Genomic DNA, 17,508 nt, shown 5'->3' with positions numbered 1-17,508 from the left:
CGGAAGACTCCTGGAAGACTTTGATTTAGGCGGAAAACCTAAATTATTCCAAAATTTAGACATGAACCATAAATTCTATTAAACTTTAGGCGGGATGTGTCTGAAGACTTCTTTTTAAGTCTTCTGTGAGTCTTCCAGACCCTAAAATCAATTAACTATGCAAAAAACACTTTCTTAAACTTAAAAAAAAAAAACCAATGACTCATGAGCCAATATACATGAAGGTAAGATTTCAGAATCTAAACCTAAAGATACATACAATACTATAATATATGTTACCAAACCCTAACCCAATGACTCATGAGCCAATATCACCCGTTTCTGATGATATAAAGCTCCCTGAAACTGTCACCAAAAGAATCTGATGGTTGTTTGGATAAATACTGCGTTTAGCAGCAGAAAGCACAGGGATTCAGTCCTGCTATTTGAATGCCTCTCAGTATGTTGCTCCAAGCTCACCGTTTAAGCCTTAAGTACATTGTATGGGACTGAACATGGGTCTTCTTTTAGGTGAGGAGAGAAAGAAGCTCGAGGAAGAGAAAGGCATCGTGATGCGGTTTGTAAAAGGCCATAGGTTGATTCATGCCTACATATTTTCTGATTAAGTGTCTTCTGCGGCCAGTGACACTCCAAGTGGAATTCTTGATAGAATGAATGATTCAGGCGGAAGAAAGTAAACATGGCGCCTTGACAAATCCAAAAAAAAATGGAAAAACTAAACTGCTTTTTGTGTACAAGATCATACGTTAATTGTTTATTAACCAAGGAAAAATTGTAGATACAGAAACATACTTCATAAGTACGTGAATGAAGATGGCTCTTTAGGATCATGGTTTCTAGGATATATTCCCTAGTATGGATCAGTTCCCATGTTGATCGATGAAAAACTGCAGACTGTGAGTGGAAGGAGCAGGCGGGCAACATCTGTGTATGAATAAACACAAAGGGGAGACTTTTGTGATAACTTCTTTCCTTAACATTAAAGAATACAATGTTCTCATATATATACATTTGAGAGAAGACACCTAAACCTAATTCCATGAGCTGAGGATCTTCCTACACGTGTATCTCGATTGCTGTGAGGAGATCATAACGGTTGGACTGAGCAGGACCACAACTGAAGGAGACAACAGCTGGTTTGCTTCTGGAGAGGTTTTGTTTCTTATAATGTACGGTAATGTTGCTCTGGTCGTGTTGCAGAGATCCGTTGACTCCCGATGGGCTTGGGTCTCTAATTGTTAGGCCCATATTACTATCAGCCCCCCGCAAACTGAGTGTGGGTGGTTGACCAACATTCAGTTTGGTCCGAAGTCGTTGAAAAGCTTGGCGTGGCAATGACTTCGTAAAGATATCAGCCAACTGAAGAGCTGAGAGGACATGTTGAATCTCCAAGAAACCAAGAGCGACGCGTTCTCTAACGTAGTGGTAGTCAGTCTCGATATGTTTGGACCGTGAGTGAAACACTGGATTCTCAGATAAGTAGACAGCGGACAGATTATCACAACGGAGGAGAGCTGGATGTGATTGCGTGATACCCAAGTCACGAAGAACAAAGGATATCCAGGTAAGTTCACACGCAGCGGTAGCAAGGGCTCTGTATTCCGCCTCCGTCGAAGAGCGAGAGACAGTGGGTTGACGTTTGGCAGACCAAGAGATGATGTTGGAGCCGAGGAGAGCACAGAAACCACCAGTAGAGCGACGTGTATCTTTGCAACCGGCCCAATCACTATCACTATAGGCCACAACTCCCAAGTTACTCTGTTTATAGAGGTGCAGTCCCAGCGAAGAGGTTCCTCGAAGATATCGCAATACTCGTTTAAGGAGGTTGAAATCAGACTCTGTTGGAGAGTGCATCCGCTGGCAAATGAAGTTGACGGCAAACTGAATGTCGGGACGAGTAATTGTCAGATATTGCAACTTCCCTGCCAAGCTCCGAAAGTAGCTTGGATCAGAAAACAACCGTTGATCTTGATAGACTTGATCAAGGCGGAGAGGAAGAGGAGTATGAACCGGATTGCATTGAGACATATTCGCAGAATGTAGAATCTCTTCAGTATACTTAGTCTGACAGAGGAACAAACCAGTTGGTGTTGTCTGCGCCTGGATGCCCAAGAAATAATGAAGGTTGCCAAGATCTTTCATTGAAAAACGCTTGCTGAGCTCTTCTATCAACGAGCGGAATAGAGCTGGATTGGAGCCTGTCAACAGAATATCATCAACATAGAGAAGAAGGACCAAAGTATCTCCATGATGATGATAAACAAAGAGAGATGGATCTGCTTTACTGCAAACAAAGCCAAATTCCAGCAAGTAATTGCTGAATTTATCAAACCAGGCCCGCGGGGCTTGTTTTAAGCCGTAAAGAGCCTTCTTGAGAGAGCAGACATGGTGTGGTCTTGTTGTATCTTCGAAACCAGGAGGTTGAACCATAAAGACTTCCTCTTGTAACTCCCCATGAAGGAAAGCGTTTTTAACATCAAGCTGGGTGATGCCCCAGTTCTTTGTCGTCGCAACAGCCAAGACAATACGAATTGTAGAGGTTCTAACAACCGGGCTAAACGTTTCCAAAAAATCAACACCTTCCTCCTGGTTGAATCCCTTGGCAACCAACCGGGCTTTGAGTTTGTTGAGACTCCCATCTGCATTCAGCTTTACAGTAAAGACCCAGCGACAACCAAGAATATTCATATCTGCAGTAGCAGGCTTGAGTGTCCAAGTATGATTTTGGTATATAGAATCAAGTTCATCAAGCATGGCTTGTCGCCAACCAGGGTGAGCCAGGGCCTCAGCAATGGTTTGGGGAAGAGATGGAATTGTATGACTTGCAACCAACGCATACCGAGGATTAGGCTTCCTGATCCCATCACGCGAGCGTGTAGTCATCGGATGAGAGTTGCGCAGAGCAGAGTCCTCTGTTCTTGCTTCCTCATGAACAGCAGGAACATCAAGACGAGAAGAAGGAGCAGAGGAACTAGACGATGGTGAGGCTGTAGTGTCTGGTGGGAAAGGAGAGAGGTGGAGTGTCTGGTGGTAAAGGGGAGAGAGGTGTTGTTTCTGGTTGTAGAGGAGAGATCCGTTGACTCCCGATGGGCTTGGGTCTCTAATTGTTAGGCCCATATTACTATCACTGTGTTGCCTCGTTTGACTGGAGCTGCAGTAGGATTTGTATACCAGCAGATCGGATGAAGGATGTTCATCGGAGGTGTGGAGAAGGCTCAAATGCTCTCTTGGCTGCATCTTTCTGAACAAGATAACAGAAGAAACACATTGAGGAAGAAGAGTGCGGAGACAATCCGCTCAACATTTTGTAGTATAGACACACACACACACCTTTTGAGTCTGCTCAGCACACTCTATATATGTTTGTATGTATGTATTGTTTGAACTGAGCTGAGAAATGCATTTTGAACAAGGCTAGCTCCCACACCATTGTGTTTGAACAAGTTATAATTTTCACGAGATTCTTTTCTAATTTCTCAGGCCTTTTGTGTGAGGATCATCAGATTTCATTTCTTATATTATTATTTTATTAATAAAGATTTTAGATGAGAGAACTGAAAAGTAAATAATTTTGAAAACTTATATGCTTTCTTATGGCCAAAGAAAAAGATAACACAAGTTCATCTACTCTCATACAACGAAAGGATCAGTGATCGATAAATCTGTTATAATAATAACTTATTGAAAAATAAGAATCGATCTTGTTGGAAGTGTAACATGAATAATTGTAACACGTGAAGTCTTGAAACAGAAACGGAACTTCTTACATCCTGACTTCTATGCTCTTCTCTAGCAAGTGCTCTTTCACAGACTGGATGGGTACCTTCATACAAAAAAAAGGCATATAACAGTTAGCAAACTCGGTTCAAGATTCAAAGGTATTAAAGAGAATATAACAAGGTTGTTACCTCTTTCCGGTGGAAAATGCCGGCAGCAAGAGCAGCAGATGCATTAGTCGTCTCAAACACCTCAGAAAAGTGCTCAGGAGTGCCTGCTCCACTGCTTGCGATAACCGGTATGCCTACAGAATCAGATATGAGCTTCACCAAGTCTGTGTCAAATCCTTTTCCTTGACCTGAAACTCAGCAGAGAATAGGCACAAAGACAAGGAGAGAAAATTAAGCATAGAATGATTTTTAACATCTGAATTGAAACAACGCGGCTTTAGAGACTTAAAAGGACCTTCTGAGTGTGTACATACCATCACAGTCTATGCAGTTCAGTAGAATTTCACCAGCACCTAACTCTTCAACCGCTTTTGCAAGCTCATACGCTCCAATAGGCCGACCTTCTCGTCCTCCACTTACCTTTTAGGGATGAATCAATATTTTAAAGAATGAGACAAATTCAAGAATAACTGGTAAAAAGGGTGGCTGTATTTTTACCGTGCACTGATACCATGCGTATTCTTCCCCATTCGGACCTAACAACAGCAAGTTAACTCGGGTGTATTAGATTTGTATGCAAAACTATGGAGAAACTCTATTCTCTGTATAGTACAAAGAACACAAGGCTATACAAGAAAGCTCAGAAAAGATTGACGCAAGATGAACCATAACATCTGAAACTAGTGTTAGCATAGCTTCCAAAGTATTTTCCCTTGAACTTGTAATGTATTAGAACGCTCAATTTTGCCATGTATGACATGTAGCCAGAGTCAACAATGTTCGTTTAGACCATCACAAGGCAAAGAGAGAAAGGGTGAGAACACTGGAATACCTGGGTTAGTTACTTTGATGACTTTGTATGGCACATCATCAGGATCGTTCACATAAACTCTACGAGGATCGATACTTACAACCACTGCCTGTGACGAGAAAAAACTCTTATCAATTAACTCAAAAGCTGCTTCCGGTTTCACACATGAATGGGGAATACAAGAATAACTATCTAAAACGTAGTCAAATGTATATTCACTGTCTACTCCTCAATCTGTAACTTAGCTACTTATGTTGACTGACATCCCCTTTTCTGCAAGATGAGGTTTGCGTAAAAAGAAGGCCAATTGTTATAGACTCGGAATAAACTTACCTGGTTTCCATAAACTCTGGATATTTGTTCTAAACTACTCTTTCCTGTCTTCGCCTGCAAGTCAAGAAAAGGGGATTAGCATGCAACAACTTCGACAAAATTAGACGGCAAGAACAAGCCTACCCCTGATTTTATAAACTCTTCCGCAGCATAAACAGCGTCACTTCCTATGGAGATCTTATCAGCACCGGATCTGAAATACTCAGCAGCAACTTCCAAACTAGAATAGTACCTGAGCAAATGTAATTTGATATTAAATAGTTATGGAGAGTAAAAATAGCAATGCCCTCGCTAAAAGGAAGAAAAAAATGCGAAAATCATGTCCATGTAAACTATTAACATGTACCTGCCGGTAGCATCTGTAAAATCTCTAATACCACCTCCAACGGTTAGTGGTACAAAGACATTCTCTGATGTGTACCTCAAAACCTATAAAGCATGTAAAATTATCTAAATCAAAAACACATAACTACAGAAGTAATTCTTAAAGTTCTAAGTGAGAAAAAAAATAATAATAACAACTAATCTTAGTACCTGTATCATCGGCAAATCCCCTAGAGGAAAATCTCGGAATCCAGTTATGTTTAAAAAGCTAATCTGAAAACCCAAAGGAAGAATGGTTTAATGGCAAACAAAATCTAAATAAAAGCTGTATTTGAGAAACTAACAACAAGAAAACATACCTCATCTGCACCATCTTTGTAATACTGCCTAGCTAAATCCACAGGTTTTCCAAGATTTCGAACCTGCAAAAGAAAGCTTAATTAGTTCACGGCGACAATAATTAGTCAACCTCAGCACCTCTCAGATTAGATATAATCCTATGAAGAAAACATCTAAACACCAACAATATTTCACGTTTCTCTCAAAGAACACTTCCCAGGATACGACATTAAAGCAGCAATTTCAACAGACCTCATTTTCGTTAGATTGCTCTCTAACATCATATTGGTCCCCTTTAGTTACTACAAGATCTCCTTTATCATTAGTCCTCACGTCAAGACAAGCAATCACCTTGAGAAAAGGAAAAATATATATATATCATTAGAAAAAAAATCCTGCAATAATAGTGAACAGATAAAAAAAATCAGCAATCCTGTGGAGAAGATACTACGGTGATGAAAGAAAAAACTTATTACTCTCTTTGCAAGCTTTGAAGCCTTCCCTTCCTCTGGCTTCTGTTTTCAAGTGAAGTGTAGTTTCCATTAGCAAAACCACAAAACAAAAAAAATCAGGAAGCTTACGTTGTGCACGAACGGCTGAAGTGAAATCTACCTGTTTCGAGGATGATTTTGGATCCAAGAACCTTCTCAAAACAGAAAGACCCACCTCTGCAAATATCCAGATTTTGAATTAGTATGGTACTAGATAGATATATGAAGATATCAAGAACAAAATAACTAGAGTAAAACATCATACCCCCGCTCTTCTCTGGGTGGAATTGGACTGCATGCACATTTCCTCTTCTTATGGAAGATATAAAGGATTCGCCATAGTGGCAGGTAGACGAAACCCAATCCTTGTTTTCATTCGACTGCAAAACCAAAAAAAAAGTTATGAAAAGAAGACAGTACGAAAAAAGAAGAGATTATTGAGATCAATACCGGAATAGCCCTGTAAGAATGAACAAAATAGACATGACGGTTTCCAACATCATCCAAAATATCAGAAGCGTTCCCCACTTGCAAAGCATTCCAGCCAATGTGGGGTACTCTTATACCACCAGCAGAAGAATCAAAGCGTCCAACTGTCCCGGGTATCACACCAAGACCTTTGACTGACACAAATAATACAGTTGAGTTAGTATATGATATATCATTATATAATACAAGAGAGGAGCAAGAACCTGGCCCATTCTCCTCGCTAGAGTCGAAAAGTAGTTGTAAGCCAAGACATATCCCTAGAAAGGGACGGTCGTTCTCAATATATGTGCACAAAGCTTCTCCCATCCTGCAAACATCAAATAAGACATAAACTTTATCATCAATCAAAAAGAAAGGTTGGTTAGTCATGCTTACCCGGTTTTGTTAAGTACATCCATAGCTGGTGCAAAAGCTCCAACGCCGGGGAAGATGAGGCGATCAGCATTCAGAATGTCTCCGGGCGTTTGAACCTAACATCCCCAATGACATCACCCATTACGTTAACATGGAGATTAACAAGAAGAGAAAAAGAGAGCTTACGTCCTTGATGCTGAAACCGAGGTGACGAAGAGCGTTACGGATGCTACGGACATTCCCAGCTCCGTAGTCAAGCAAAGTCACAACTATAGGCACGGCACACAAAAAAACGAAAGCTTGAGATCGAAAAAGAATGAAATTTATTGAATTTGAAGAAGTAAGTTACCAGAATCGGAGGTGGAAGAAGATGCGCGAACGGAGAGGCGAGATTTGAATCTGAGATTAACACTGCCGAGATTCTTCTTCTTCCGGGAGAGTAACAACGAGCAAGGGGAAGAAGAAGAAGAGTTTTGTGTTGAAGTGACATAAGAGGAGAATGGAGCCGCCAATGTTGCTGCTTCCATTGATAGCTATTCAGGAGACTGCTTCCTTTGCTAATTCAACTTCCAGAGAAGACATCACTATTACCGACGGGTGGTAAACTATAATTAGTGGGCCTTGAATTGGACTTATATTGGGCTTAGGATTTGTTCTATTGTTTTTTTCTTTCGTTTCTTTGTTTTTCATTATCAAACAAAATAAGTTGTTGTCAACAAAAAAAATGTGATGATGGATTATAATTGCAAAGCAGAGAATCTATAACCGATTCCCATCAACTTACAAACTCTGAATTCCTTCGGCCACAGCAAATTCAGCATTGCGCATGTCATGTCTAGAAACGTCAAGATTGTGTTCATCCCCATTGCTACAGGGACTCCGCAAGAGCCAGAAATGTCGATGTTGATCTAGTAAGTCTTTAGAGTGTCGCTCTCAGACGAGCTTTTGTCCCTTATATGATTTTCACTCACAAGTCACTAGTGAACTTCCATCTCCCTGTTAATACCCAAAATGGCAGATTTCAATGGCGTCACAGTGAGGGGACTTGAGTCGAATATGGTAAAATAACTTACCCATTTCTTAGTGGCTAAACACAAAGGCTAAAAGTTTTTAAAATTTGCTCTCAATGTATATTGTTGCAGAACCTGTACCAACTTTAGCATCAAAAATGATTGAAACGATCAGTACATCAGCTTGATTCAACGTTGATAGATATGAAAGCTCGGAGCTTAATCTGGAGAAGAAAAAAAAGGCAAAAGAAGCATTTAGGATTCCAACATTTTGTTATAACATACTACAGTATATCCAATAATTTTTTTTTCTTACCTGGGATAACTGAACAGAATCATGAGACTCAAGATGGAAAAGTAGCTGCAACAACAAAATTGAACATCTTGTAAGCATCCATACTTGATACCTCTCCATACTAAAGCTTCGATGACTTGAGTCCTATTTTTTATTTTATTCAATCCTTCGGCCAGAAAGTTATCCATGATCCTGCCATATAATTCAGAGTCCTCGGTTTTAGCTTTGAGACTATACGAAGGTCCTTTTAACTTGAGGTAGCCACTTTCATCACACTATTGAGCTTCATCACACACACACACCAAGCGAGTATAAATTCTATGGAGCAAATTCAAATCCTCTAAGTGAAGGTGTTGCATGTAAAACGAAAGAAGCATTAAGCTTATAATGTAAGAAAAATCTAAAATTTGAATTATCAAATCACATAAAAGGTTTCTTATGGTGGCCATAAACCTTGGTGCCTCATTTGTTTTATGAAAGATTTTGTACACTACAAGAAAACACAAGCTTAACGAGGAAAAATAATCCTCGTAAATTTACGTCGACTTTGCGAGGAAATTACGTGGAAAAATAAAATCAGCTTATTTCCTCGTAAAGTAACAACGAATTCGTCGTAAAGTCGATGTAAAGTGACGTGGCTTTTACGAGGAAAGCGTATTTCCTCGTAAATTCCACGTAAACTTAGCGTGTTCTTTACGAGAAAATAATTTACGTCTACTTAGCGAGAAAATTTTGAATCCACCAACTTTGTAGTTGTAACACGTTTTTTTTGCCACCTAACTAATTTTCGTCGTAAATTCCTAGGAAAATTACAATTATTCTTTAACTTTGCAACTCGCACAAACCACTTGCAGCCATCTTTGGCTCCTCGGCATTTAAGCACAAATCTCTTAGTATCTGACTTACGTATATCAAACTCAAAAAATTTCTTATGTGAAGCCGTATGAATATGGACTTTTGCTTCCTCCTTGGTTCTAAATTCTTGACCTAAAACCAAACATGTACCATCATCCCGTGGCTGATAAACAACTCGTGGTCTTACTTATGTACCTTCAACACATGTTCACCTCTTTCCGTGAAATTCTCATGCATCTCAATATCTCCGTGAAAAGTGAGCACACCACCAGTACCTTCATCACCAGTTGCATCATTCCCAGTACCATCTTCATCACCAGCCTCTCTATCAGGCACTGTTTTTGTAATGACAGAACATGTATGCTGCTTAATGTAACTTCTAACCGTCCAAATATCTGAATTATTTAACATTGCAACTCGCACAAACCACTCACACCCATTTTTGGCTCCTCGACATTTAACCACATATCTCTTAGTAAAGTCACCGTTTGAATAAGAACTTTTGATGCGTCCTTGGTTATAAATTCTTGACCTATAACCAAATCCGTACCATTATCCCGTCTCTGATTAACACCATCATGCATCTCAATGTCTTCGTGAAAAGTGAGCACACCACCATTACCATCTTCATCACCAGCCTCTGTAGTCTCTTTATCATATATACCGACATAGACATCAGTTTCATCATTCTCAGTATCATCCTCATCACCAACCTCTATAGCATATCTATCAGATAGACCGACATAGCCGTCAGTTTCATCATCCTCTTCTGAAAGTTGCACTTCTTAATTGATGAACTCCACATGTAGAACACTTCTACACTTCTCATGATTTACTTGCAGTAGATAACCAAAAATATCTTCATTATTCCAGATGTATGATGGCTTGTACGAATACAATACCATTGGAAAGTAATTAATCTTCACTTGCACCTTAGATTCATCTACCTTTATCTTTCTGCAAATACGCTCAACCAAACTAGAGTAAGTGATCTCTTCCATTGATTTCCTCAACACAATCGTGTGAATTTCATCTTCTCCTTCACCATCTCCCGATATCCATTTTATTTCAGCCCCATCTTTCATATAATATCCACCATAATCAAAACAAATGATTGTACAATGCGGATTTTGCATTTTCCTGAGATAAAATAGAATATCATTAGAATTATCATTATTAAGATGCTTAGGGGGGGTTATTGGGGAGCAAATTCTCATCAATTTTGGAAATTCTGAGAGTCTATTGTTATTGGTTCATGAATTTTAAAAATCTTAACAAATCCCTTGTTATTGGTTTAAGGATTCACAAATTCCTTTCAAATCTTTTGTTATTCAAAAAGTTTGGTTTTTATTGATTCTCTAATTCTAACTAAATCTAGTGTTATTGGGAGATGAATTCTCTACATTTTTACTCACAAGACAGAACTTTCAAAATATCATATGTATCCATGAGATTTTCAAAATCCATGTTATATTTTTCTTCGGAAAACAACATAGTTATTCCTTCCAAATATCTATTGCACATTCCATCCAAATTATATGTCCACAATTATATTTCATTTTTGTTGTTTTGTTATTAAATAGAAACTAAAATAACATATCAATTAAGCAAACACAATATAGAAAGTTTTTTTTGTAAAAATAATAAAGTTAAATTTCTTAACATAATGTTCATCTTATCATATTAACATAATTTTATACTGTATCCTTATTGTTTTTTTTTAAAACATGTTTTGCAACAAGAAAAACAAATAATCATGTCATATTAAAAGAGATTTTTTTTGGAAAAAAAATAGAAAATATCATATTACTTTATAAAAGGAAAGATATAAATAAGGTAACAAAGTTTATGAAAATCTGTAGTAATGATTATCAAATTTTATAAGTCAATGTATTTTGATTTTTATAGTCTACATTACTTTTAAAATCTATCAACTTTAAGAATCCACAAACTCTACACAAATTACTCTCCCAATAACCCCCCCTTAGAATTAATTCTCACATTGTATAATCTTCTCTTACTAATACTAATTTAATTCAGTACTATACATAGTAATACTAGAAGTACTAGTAAGAAATATAAATATAGTAATCTATTTCCAGTAAAACTATTTTGCCTTAGTAAAACTAGTTATACCAGTAATACCTAGAATTTATTCTTATACTAACTAATTCGCTTTTAGGACGATATTGTTAGGATTTTACATTACCCATGACGTATAATTCATCTTAAATGAAATTACACACATAAAATCATCAAAACACACATAAAATATACCCAAAATCTATAAACACAGTTTTCAAAATCTTTTTTAATCTCTCATAATTTTTATTGGATCTTCTTTTTTTACACTAACCGAGATATACACTTGTTTTAAAAACATTTCAGCAAAAAATTCATCAAAAACAGACTTAAAATCACCTAAAAGCCCTAAACACAGTTTTTGAAATCGTTTTAAATCTTTCAAATTTTCATTAAATCGTATATTTAAAACACTGTCCATGATATACACGACATTTTAATGTTATTTTACAAAAAAAAAATTATCTCAAACGAATAAGAATTACCTGTTTTAGGAGTTTTAAAATGCCAATGGAAATTGAAGAGGAGGAAAGAGTAGGAGGAAGAAGAAGGAGGATTTGTGGACCAACTGAGTTTTTATTGGTTAAGGTTGTTTTGTGGACCACGTGAATAGTTAAATTGTAGTTGGTTTATTTAATTGAAGAAATAAATAGAAAAAAAAACTATTTTGGAGAGTGCAAGGATAAAAGTGTAATAGAGAGGGAGCGGTGAGAGTGAGAATTCATTTAAGGAGGGCATGGGGTATATGGAGTAAATCCCGCAAAGACTTTCTCCCACCAAAGATCTCTCTCGAACCCAAAAGTTTTATCTGAATCCGTACCCGATCACACACACGATGGACCCAACCCAAAACCCCAACCCGGTTTACGATATCGTCATACTCGGAGCATCCGGATTCACCGGAAAATACGTCGTCCGGGAAGCTCTCAAGTTCCTCCAAGCTCCTTCTTCCCCGTTAAAGTCCCTAGCTTTAGCGGGTCGCAACCCGACCCGGTTAACCCAGTCTCTCGAGTGGGCATCCCGCCCGAACCCGCCTCCTTCCTCCGTCGATATCCTCACTGCTGATACGTCAGACCCGGATTCACTTCGCCGTCTCTGTACTCAGACCAAACTCATCCTCAACTGTGTCGGACCGTTCCGTATCCATGGCGATCCCGTCGTCGCCGCTTGTGCCGACTCTGGGTAAAATCCTGTTTTTTCTCTGTTTTCACTTTTTACTCTGTCAACTTTAAAAAAAAAAGTGAAACTTGATGCAATCTAAGTAATGGTTAAAGCTTGTAACTTTGATGACAAATATGTAAATCTTGTTATGTTTGGTTTGCTTCTTTGTTGCGGGGACTCAGGATAAAATCGTCTTTTCCTCTGTTTTCTCTTAAAAAGTTGAACTTTGTGTGTGTAGGTGTGATTATTTGGATATAAGTGGTGAGCCAGAGTTCATGGAGAGGATGGAAGCTAAGTACCACGAAAGAGCACAAGAGACTGGCTCTCTAATCGTTTCCGCTTGTGGTTTCGATTCAATCCCTGCTGAGTTGGGTCTTCTCTTCAACTCCAAGCAATGGGAGCCTCCATCGGTTCCTAACCAGATCGAAGCATACCTCGCCTTGGAGTCTACCAAAAAGATTGCTGGAAACTTTGGGACTTACGAGTCTGCGGTTCTGGGTGTTGCCAATGCAGAGAAGCTTAAAGAACTGAGACGTTCAAGACCAAGAAAGCCTAGACCATCTGTGAGTTATGACATCATAATAATGTATGTAACATTCTTGAAGTGACTAATATTCGTGTATTTGCAGATTCATGGTCCACCGGCTAAAGGGCCAACGCTAGAGAACCAGAAGAAGATTGGTCTTTGGGCTCTGAAGCTACCTTCTGCTGATGCAGTAGTTGTTCGTAGAACACTCACAACTCTAACGGAGAAGCCACATGGGCTCCCTGGGCTTAACGAGAGTCCTGATCAGATACAAAAGAGAGAAGCTTTCTGGTCAGCGATCAAGCCGGCTCACTTCGGCGTGAAGATAACATCCAAATCTCTCTTTGGTATATTCCGTTACGTCACACTTGGCGTCTCCCTTGGTCTGCTTTCCAAGTTCTCCTTCGGAAGATGGCTTCTTCTGAAGTTCCCTTCTGTTTTCAGCCTCGGCTGGTTCCAGAAGAAAGGTCCTAGTGAAGAAGAGGTGGAGAGCGCTACGTTCAAGATGTGGTTCATTGGTCGTGGCTACAGCGAAGAGAGTCTAGTCTCGGAAGGGAAGACAAAGCCTCCTGACATGGAGATTATCACGAGAATCTCGGGACCTGAGATTGGGTACATAACCACACCGATAGCGCTTGTGCAGTGCGGTTTGATAGTGTTGGGCCAGCGCGAAAGCCTAGTTAAGGGAGGAGTCTACACACCAGGGATTGTGTTTGGTTCAACCGATATCCAGCAGCGACTTGAAGACAATGGCATATCCTTTGAGGTCATTTCAAAGAACAAGATCCAAGACTAGAAAGTGATATGTTTCCTCTTCTCAATGCTTTTTCTTTTCTGTTTCGTAAGTTATGTGTTTGGTCCACCTAATAAGTAGCTTGTCTGTGAGAGGACAGTTTAGTCTTTTTTAAGTTGTAATAAAGTGAAAACTTTACTCAGTAAACAGATCATCCTCTTGAAAAAAATTGGATGGTGAGAAAATTGTCTATCATTTACCAAAATTGCAGTCCATGCCACAAAAAAAGATTGTTGAGAAAGTGATTTGTTTGTGGCATTTGCCTTTAGATACTTGCACTTGCATTGAAGTGTTTGCAGGATCAGCTGACCAACTCATGTTCTGAAACAAAACTTTTGAAGGAGCAGAAACAGAGAGGAGTCAGGAAAGAGAAAGGTCGTCGCGGGAAAGAAGCTTTCCAGATATGGAAGTAGCTGGACTGAAAAGCAACTCCAAGCTAAAATCAGGACCAGATATTGATCTTCCATTACCACCAACTTTATCTAGCTCTCCTATGGAAAACTGCAGGAGCAAAACTAGCTACTGATTGATAATGAGAAAATAGTAATGGTTTAAAAAAGGATTTGGAGAAACCTTCACCTGAAGCAAGCCATTGGTTATAAAAGCAGTGTTGAAGCATGTATAAAAGAGCCGGCTTCCAATCATTTTCTGGTAGAATGTGATGCGTATGTCTCCACTCACCTATCCAAACAATCATCATATGCTTTTTTATAAATCTTCTTATCAAACATTTAAATGTCTGAAAGATCCTGTTTTCTTTTTTTTTTGTGAACTTACTCTCACAGGTTTGTCAAAATAGAAATCAAGACATGTTTTCTCGTCGATGATGGAACTCTCTGTATCCATTTGAACAACAAGACGCGGCTCTTCTCCGGCTGTTAACACCTCATCCTCCTCTGAATCACAGTTTATATGGGATATATAGTACCGTGGACTCGAGCTTCTACAGTAGCCTTTCTTGAATTGTCTACAACAACCTCTTGCGAGTTCTACTGATGGTCTATACATCTCATTTGGAACCTAACATCAGAAACACAGTCTGAATTGCATCAAAGTGTATATGTAACATTGCAAGCAGAAACAGTCTCTACAATGCATCAAAATGTATATATCAAGCAGAAACAGTCTCTACAATGCATCAGAACCTATATATCAAGCAGAAACAGAATCTTCTTTGCATTAACATGTATATATCAAGCAGAAACAGAGTCTATAAGGCATATATCAAGCGGAAACAGAGTCTATAATGCATATATTAAGCAGAAACAGAGAGACAGAGACTATAAATATAATGCATCATTTTTTATATCAATAAGAAGCATATTATATGCATCAGAATCCATATACCAAGCAGAAACAGAGTCTACACTTCATTGAAAATGTATATACCAAGCAGAAACAGAGTCTACAACGCATTGGAGCCTATAAATCAAGCAGAAACAGAGCAAGTTAAGCATCAAAGTGTATATATCAAGCAGAAACAGAGTCTACACTTCATCGAAAATGTATATACCAAGCATAAACAGAGTCTACAACGCATTAGAGCCTATAAATCAAGCAGAAACAGAGTCTACAATAGATAAGTGTGTATGTATTAAGCAGAAACAGAGTTTGTGACGCATAAAAAAGTATATGTTAAGCAGAAACAGAGTCTATAAATTAAGCAGAAACCGAGTCGTCAATGGATCAGTATGTAGTTATTATTACCTCCTGAAGTTCTGAGACCACAAAGAAGACAGAATCAACGTTGGCTGTATCGTAGAGTCTAATTCTTAGCAACTCTCTGCTATGTTCTTGAGGTAATTTAACCTCTGGAGGTCCTTTTCCAATTCTTTCACCAAGTAAATGTGACCAATATTTCACGTAACGACGCTGGCTAGGTATTGAAACCTGTCATCGAAGTAATCAAGAACGGTTTATTTTAAATGTTATAAAATTCGTAGAGGACTTACTCCATTATTGTTAGTGGTTCTTCTACTTGCATACATCTCAAGAGCTTCTTCAGCTGACATTCCACCATACACAAGGTACGCTGATACCATTAGCCCTGTCCTACCTTTCCCTGCCTGCAGCACAATGAACATTAGTATATCTGATGGTGCCAAAAATGCCAGATAAAGCCAACAAATACCATGCAATGGACAACGGCTATGTTCTTAGGATCTAGTGAGAGCCAAGAATGAACACTTTGGCAGAACAGTTGGATCATTTTAAGAGATGGGACGTGGTTGTCATCAAATGGGAATCTCTCCACGCGTCCATAGAAGTTCTCTGGATCATAACATTCCTCTATGCATAGATTATAAATCTGACCAAAATTGTAAGAACAATGCTTTAAGGAATGAATAATGGTTAATGTTTTGATTGATGAGCTGTCTTGCTGACCTTGTAATGATCAGGGTGTCGCATATCGAGCACGGACTTGACTTGCCAAAGAGGGTTTCTATAAACTGCTCTCATTCGTTCAGCGGGAAAAGACATAGCCAACAGTTTGTCGGATATGTAAGACATGTCGAGATCGTATCCACCGGTGATTAACCGCCTTCGTTTCTTGGACACCAAGTTACGTAGGTAATAACTTGTGGTTAGGTACGTTAGAATGTGAACCCTTGTTAGTTGAAGAGTTGATTTCTCTTTTCCAGGCCCTCTTGAGAGCTTTAGACCCATCCTGAAGACAAAAATAAAAGTTAGGTTAGGTGGCTTGTATCGCAAGAAAAAGCGATTGAAAGGGTTTCTTTTTTTTATTACCTGAAGAATTGATCATGAAGGTTGAGTAATCGATTTTCAGGTTCCCAAATTGAAGGGAGATGGGAACCCGAGAAAGAAGAAGAAGAAGAGGGACGTGAGGCGAAACAAAACGGAAAATGTTTTAAATTATTTTTTGGAGAAAATGAGTTTTGTTTTACCTGAAAAATGGAGACACGCGATGAACAACGACGCAACTCCATTGTTGGAGCTCCTGAAATCTAGCAAAGTTTTTCTTTTTATAGTTAGGCTCTGAAACTCTCTATATCTCTCTCCTCTTCTTTCTCTCTTTACCTGTAGCCGTTAGTTACTTAATTTTGGCGGGAATTGTAAGATGGTGCTTAAGAACAACTAGATTTTGATCCGCGTTTAGAAAACGCGGGTTTTCTTTTCATTTATTGATCGAAAACTAATTTACAAACTACCATTATTTTTTGTTTTGAACCATAACAATTGAGTTTTTAGGTTTTTATCATTTGTTTTTTTTTCTTTTCAAAATATTGTATTTGTTCGACATATGGTAGTTGTTCTATAATAATGTTTGAGTTTTAAAATTTGTTTTCATATCCGATCTAGATTCATGGTCGAACTTATAGACCCAATACATTGTATATAATCCGATTCAGATTTAATGAAAAATTTGTTAAATAAAAATAACCCGGTAAAAACCCAAAAACTCACTATTAACCTTCAATCTGATACCATTGATCCGATAAAACACAAAATATCTAACAGTATTTTTTTTTAAAAAAAAAATTGATTAAAGTACTCATATTTTTTTAATATTACATAAATTAGTGATTCCTTAAAATTTGATGAAATTTTATTATATTATCCGTATAAGAAATGATAATAAAAAAACTTATTGATATGACAATATTAGTTTATTTTCGCTATTAATAACCTATTATAAGTTTGTGTTTTTATTTTAGATTTAAATTTGATTTTAATATAATTTTTAAAATATTCTTGAACACTCGTAATTGCCATATTAATATTATGTATAAAATGAC

The 17,508-nt window shown here is 38.1% G+C and overlaps 3 protein-coding genes across 3 annotated transcripts; 1 reads left to right on the top strand and 2 right to left on the bottom strand.

The window, feature by feature from the left end:
- Positions 1-3,566: 3,566 nt before the first annotated feature.
- Positions 3,567-7,619, bottom strand: LOC106445959 (imidazole glycerol phosphate synthase hisHF, chloroplastic). Its single transcript, XM_048777429.1, has 19 exons — positions 7,378-7,619; positions 7,215-7,297; positions 7,050-7,144; positions 6,878-6,981; positions 6,636-6,808; positions 6,451-6,565; positions 6,307-6,362; positions 6,171-6,209; positions 5,947-6,045; positions 5,715-5,777; positions 5,566-5,628; positions 5,378-5,460; positions 5,155-5,263; positions 5,032-5,085; positions 4,720-4,807; positions 4,386-4,423; positions 4,202-4,307; positions 3,909-4,075; positions 3,567-3,823 (listed from the first exon to the last, which is right to left on the bottom strand). The coding sequence occupies exons 1-19, from the start codon at positions 7,553-7,555 to the stop codon at positions 3,764-3,766; spliced, it is 1,773 nt and encodes a 590-aa protein (XP_048633386.1). The 5' UTR covers positions 7,556-7,619; the 3' UTR covers positions 3,567-3,763.
- Positions 7,620-11,966: 4,347 nt separating this feature from the next.
- LOC106445956 (probable mitochondrial saccharopine dehydrogenase-like oxidoreductase At5g39410) lies at positions 11,967-13,955 on the top strand. The gene is made up of 3 exons (XM_013887622.3): positions 11,967-12,452; positions 12,670-12,994; positions 13,061-13,955. Exons 1-3 carry the CDS (start codon positions 12,106-12,108, stop codon positions 13,751-13,753), a joined length of 1,365 nt encoding a protein of 454 aa, XP_013743076.2. The 5' UTR covers positions 11,967-12,105; the 3' UTR covers positions 13,754-13,955.
- Positions 13,956-14,086: 131 nt separating this feature from the next.
- Positions 14,087-16,654, bottom strand: LOC106449514 (phosphatidylinositol 3,4,5-trisphosphate 3-phosphatase and protein-tyrosine-phosphatase PTEN1). The gene is made up of 8 exons (XM_013891263.3): positions 16,499-16,654; positions 16,136-16,418; positions 15,882-16,058; positions 15,703-15,816; positions 15,458-15,640; positions 14,528-14,770; positions 14,330-14,431; positions 14,087-14,251 (listed from the first exon to the last, which is right to left on the bottom strand). The coding sequence occupies exons 2-8, from the start codon at positions 16,415-16,417 to the stop codon at positions 14,111-14,113; spliced, it is 1,242 nt and encodes a 413-aa protein (XP_013746717.2). The 5' UTR covers position 16,418; positions 16,499-16,654; the 3' UTR covers positions 14,087-14,110.
- Positions 16,655-17,508: the final 854 nt, after the last annotated feature.

This window comes from Brassica napus, chromosome A4 (assembly GCF_020379485.1).
Source record: "Brassica napus cultivar Da-Ae chromosome A4, Da-Ae, whole genome shotgun sequence".
In the NCBI taxonomy this organism is placed as follows: domain Eukaryota; kingdom Viridiplantae; phylum Streptophyta; class Magnoliopsida; order Brassicales; family Brassicaceae; genus Brassica; species Brassica napus.
The sequence above is the reverse complement of the archived record's forward strand: the minus strand, read 5'-3'. Positions and strand labels throughout refer to the sequence as shown.

Bases quoted from the DNA above. Each gene is read 5' to 3' on its own strand.
- LOC106445959 (XM_048777429.1), bottom strand. From the start codon at position 7,555: ATGGAAGCAGCAACATTGGCGGCTCCATTCTCCTCTTATGTCACTTCA. The intron at 5,086-5,154 runs GTAGGCTTGTTC...CTTGACTTGCAG, and splicing joins AAGAGTTTATAAAATCAGGG to GCGAAGACAGGAAAGAGTAG. The intron at 4,076-4,201 runs GTATGTACACAC...GCTGAGTTTCAG, and splicing joins GAACTGCATAGACTGTGATG to GTCAAGGAAAAGGATTTGAC.
- LOC106449514 (XM_013891263.3), bottom strand. From the start codon at position 16,417: ATGGGTCTAAAGCTCTCAAGAGGGCCTGGAAAAGAGAAATCAACTCTT. The intron at 15,817-15,881 runs GTATTTGTTGGC...ATTGTGCTGCAG, and splicing joins TAGCCGTTGTCCATTGCATG to GCAGGGAAAGGTAGGACAGG. The intron at 14,432-14,527 runs GTAAGTTCACAA...TTGTTTGGATAG, and splicing joins ATTTTGACAAACCTGTGAGA to GTGAGTGGAGACATACGCAT.
- LOC106445956 (XM_013887622.3), top strand. From the start codon at position 12,106: ATGGACCCAACCCAAAACCCCAACCCGGTTTACGATATCGTCATACTC. The intron at 12,453-12,669 runs GTAAAATCCTGT...TTGTGTGTGTAG, and splicing joins GCCGCTTGTGCCGACTCTGG to GTGTGATTATTTGGATATAA. The intron at 12,995-13,060 runs GTGAGTTATGAC...GTGTATTTGCAG, and splicing joins CAAGAAAGCCTAGACCATCT to ATTCATGGTCCACCGGCTAA.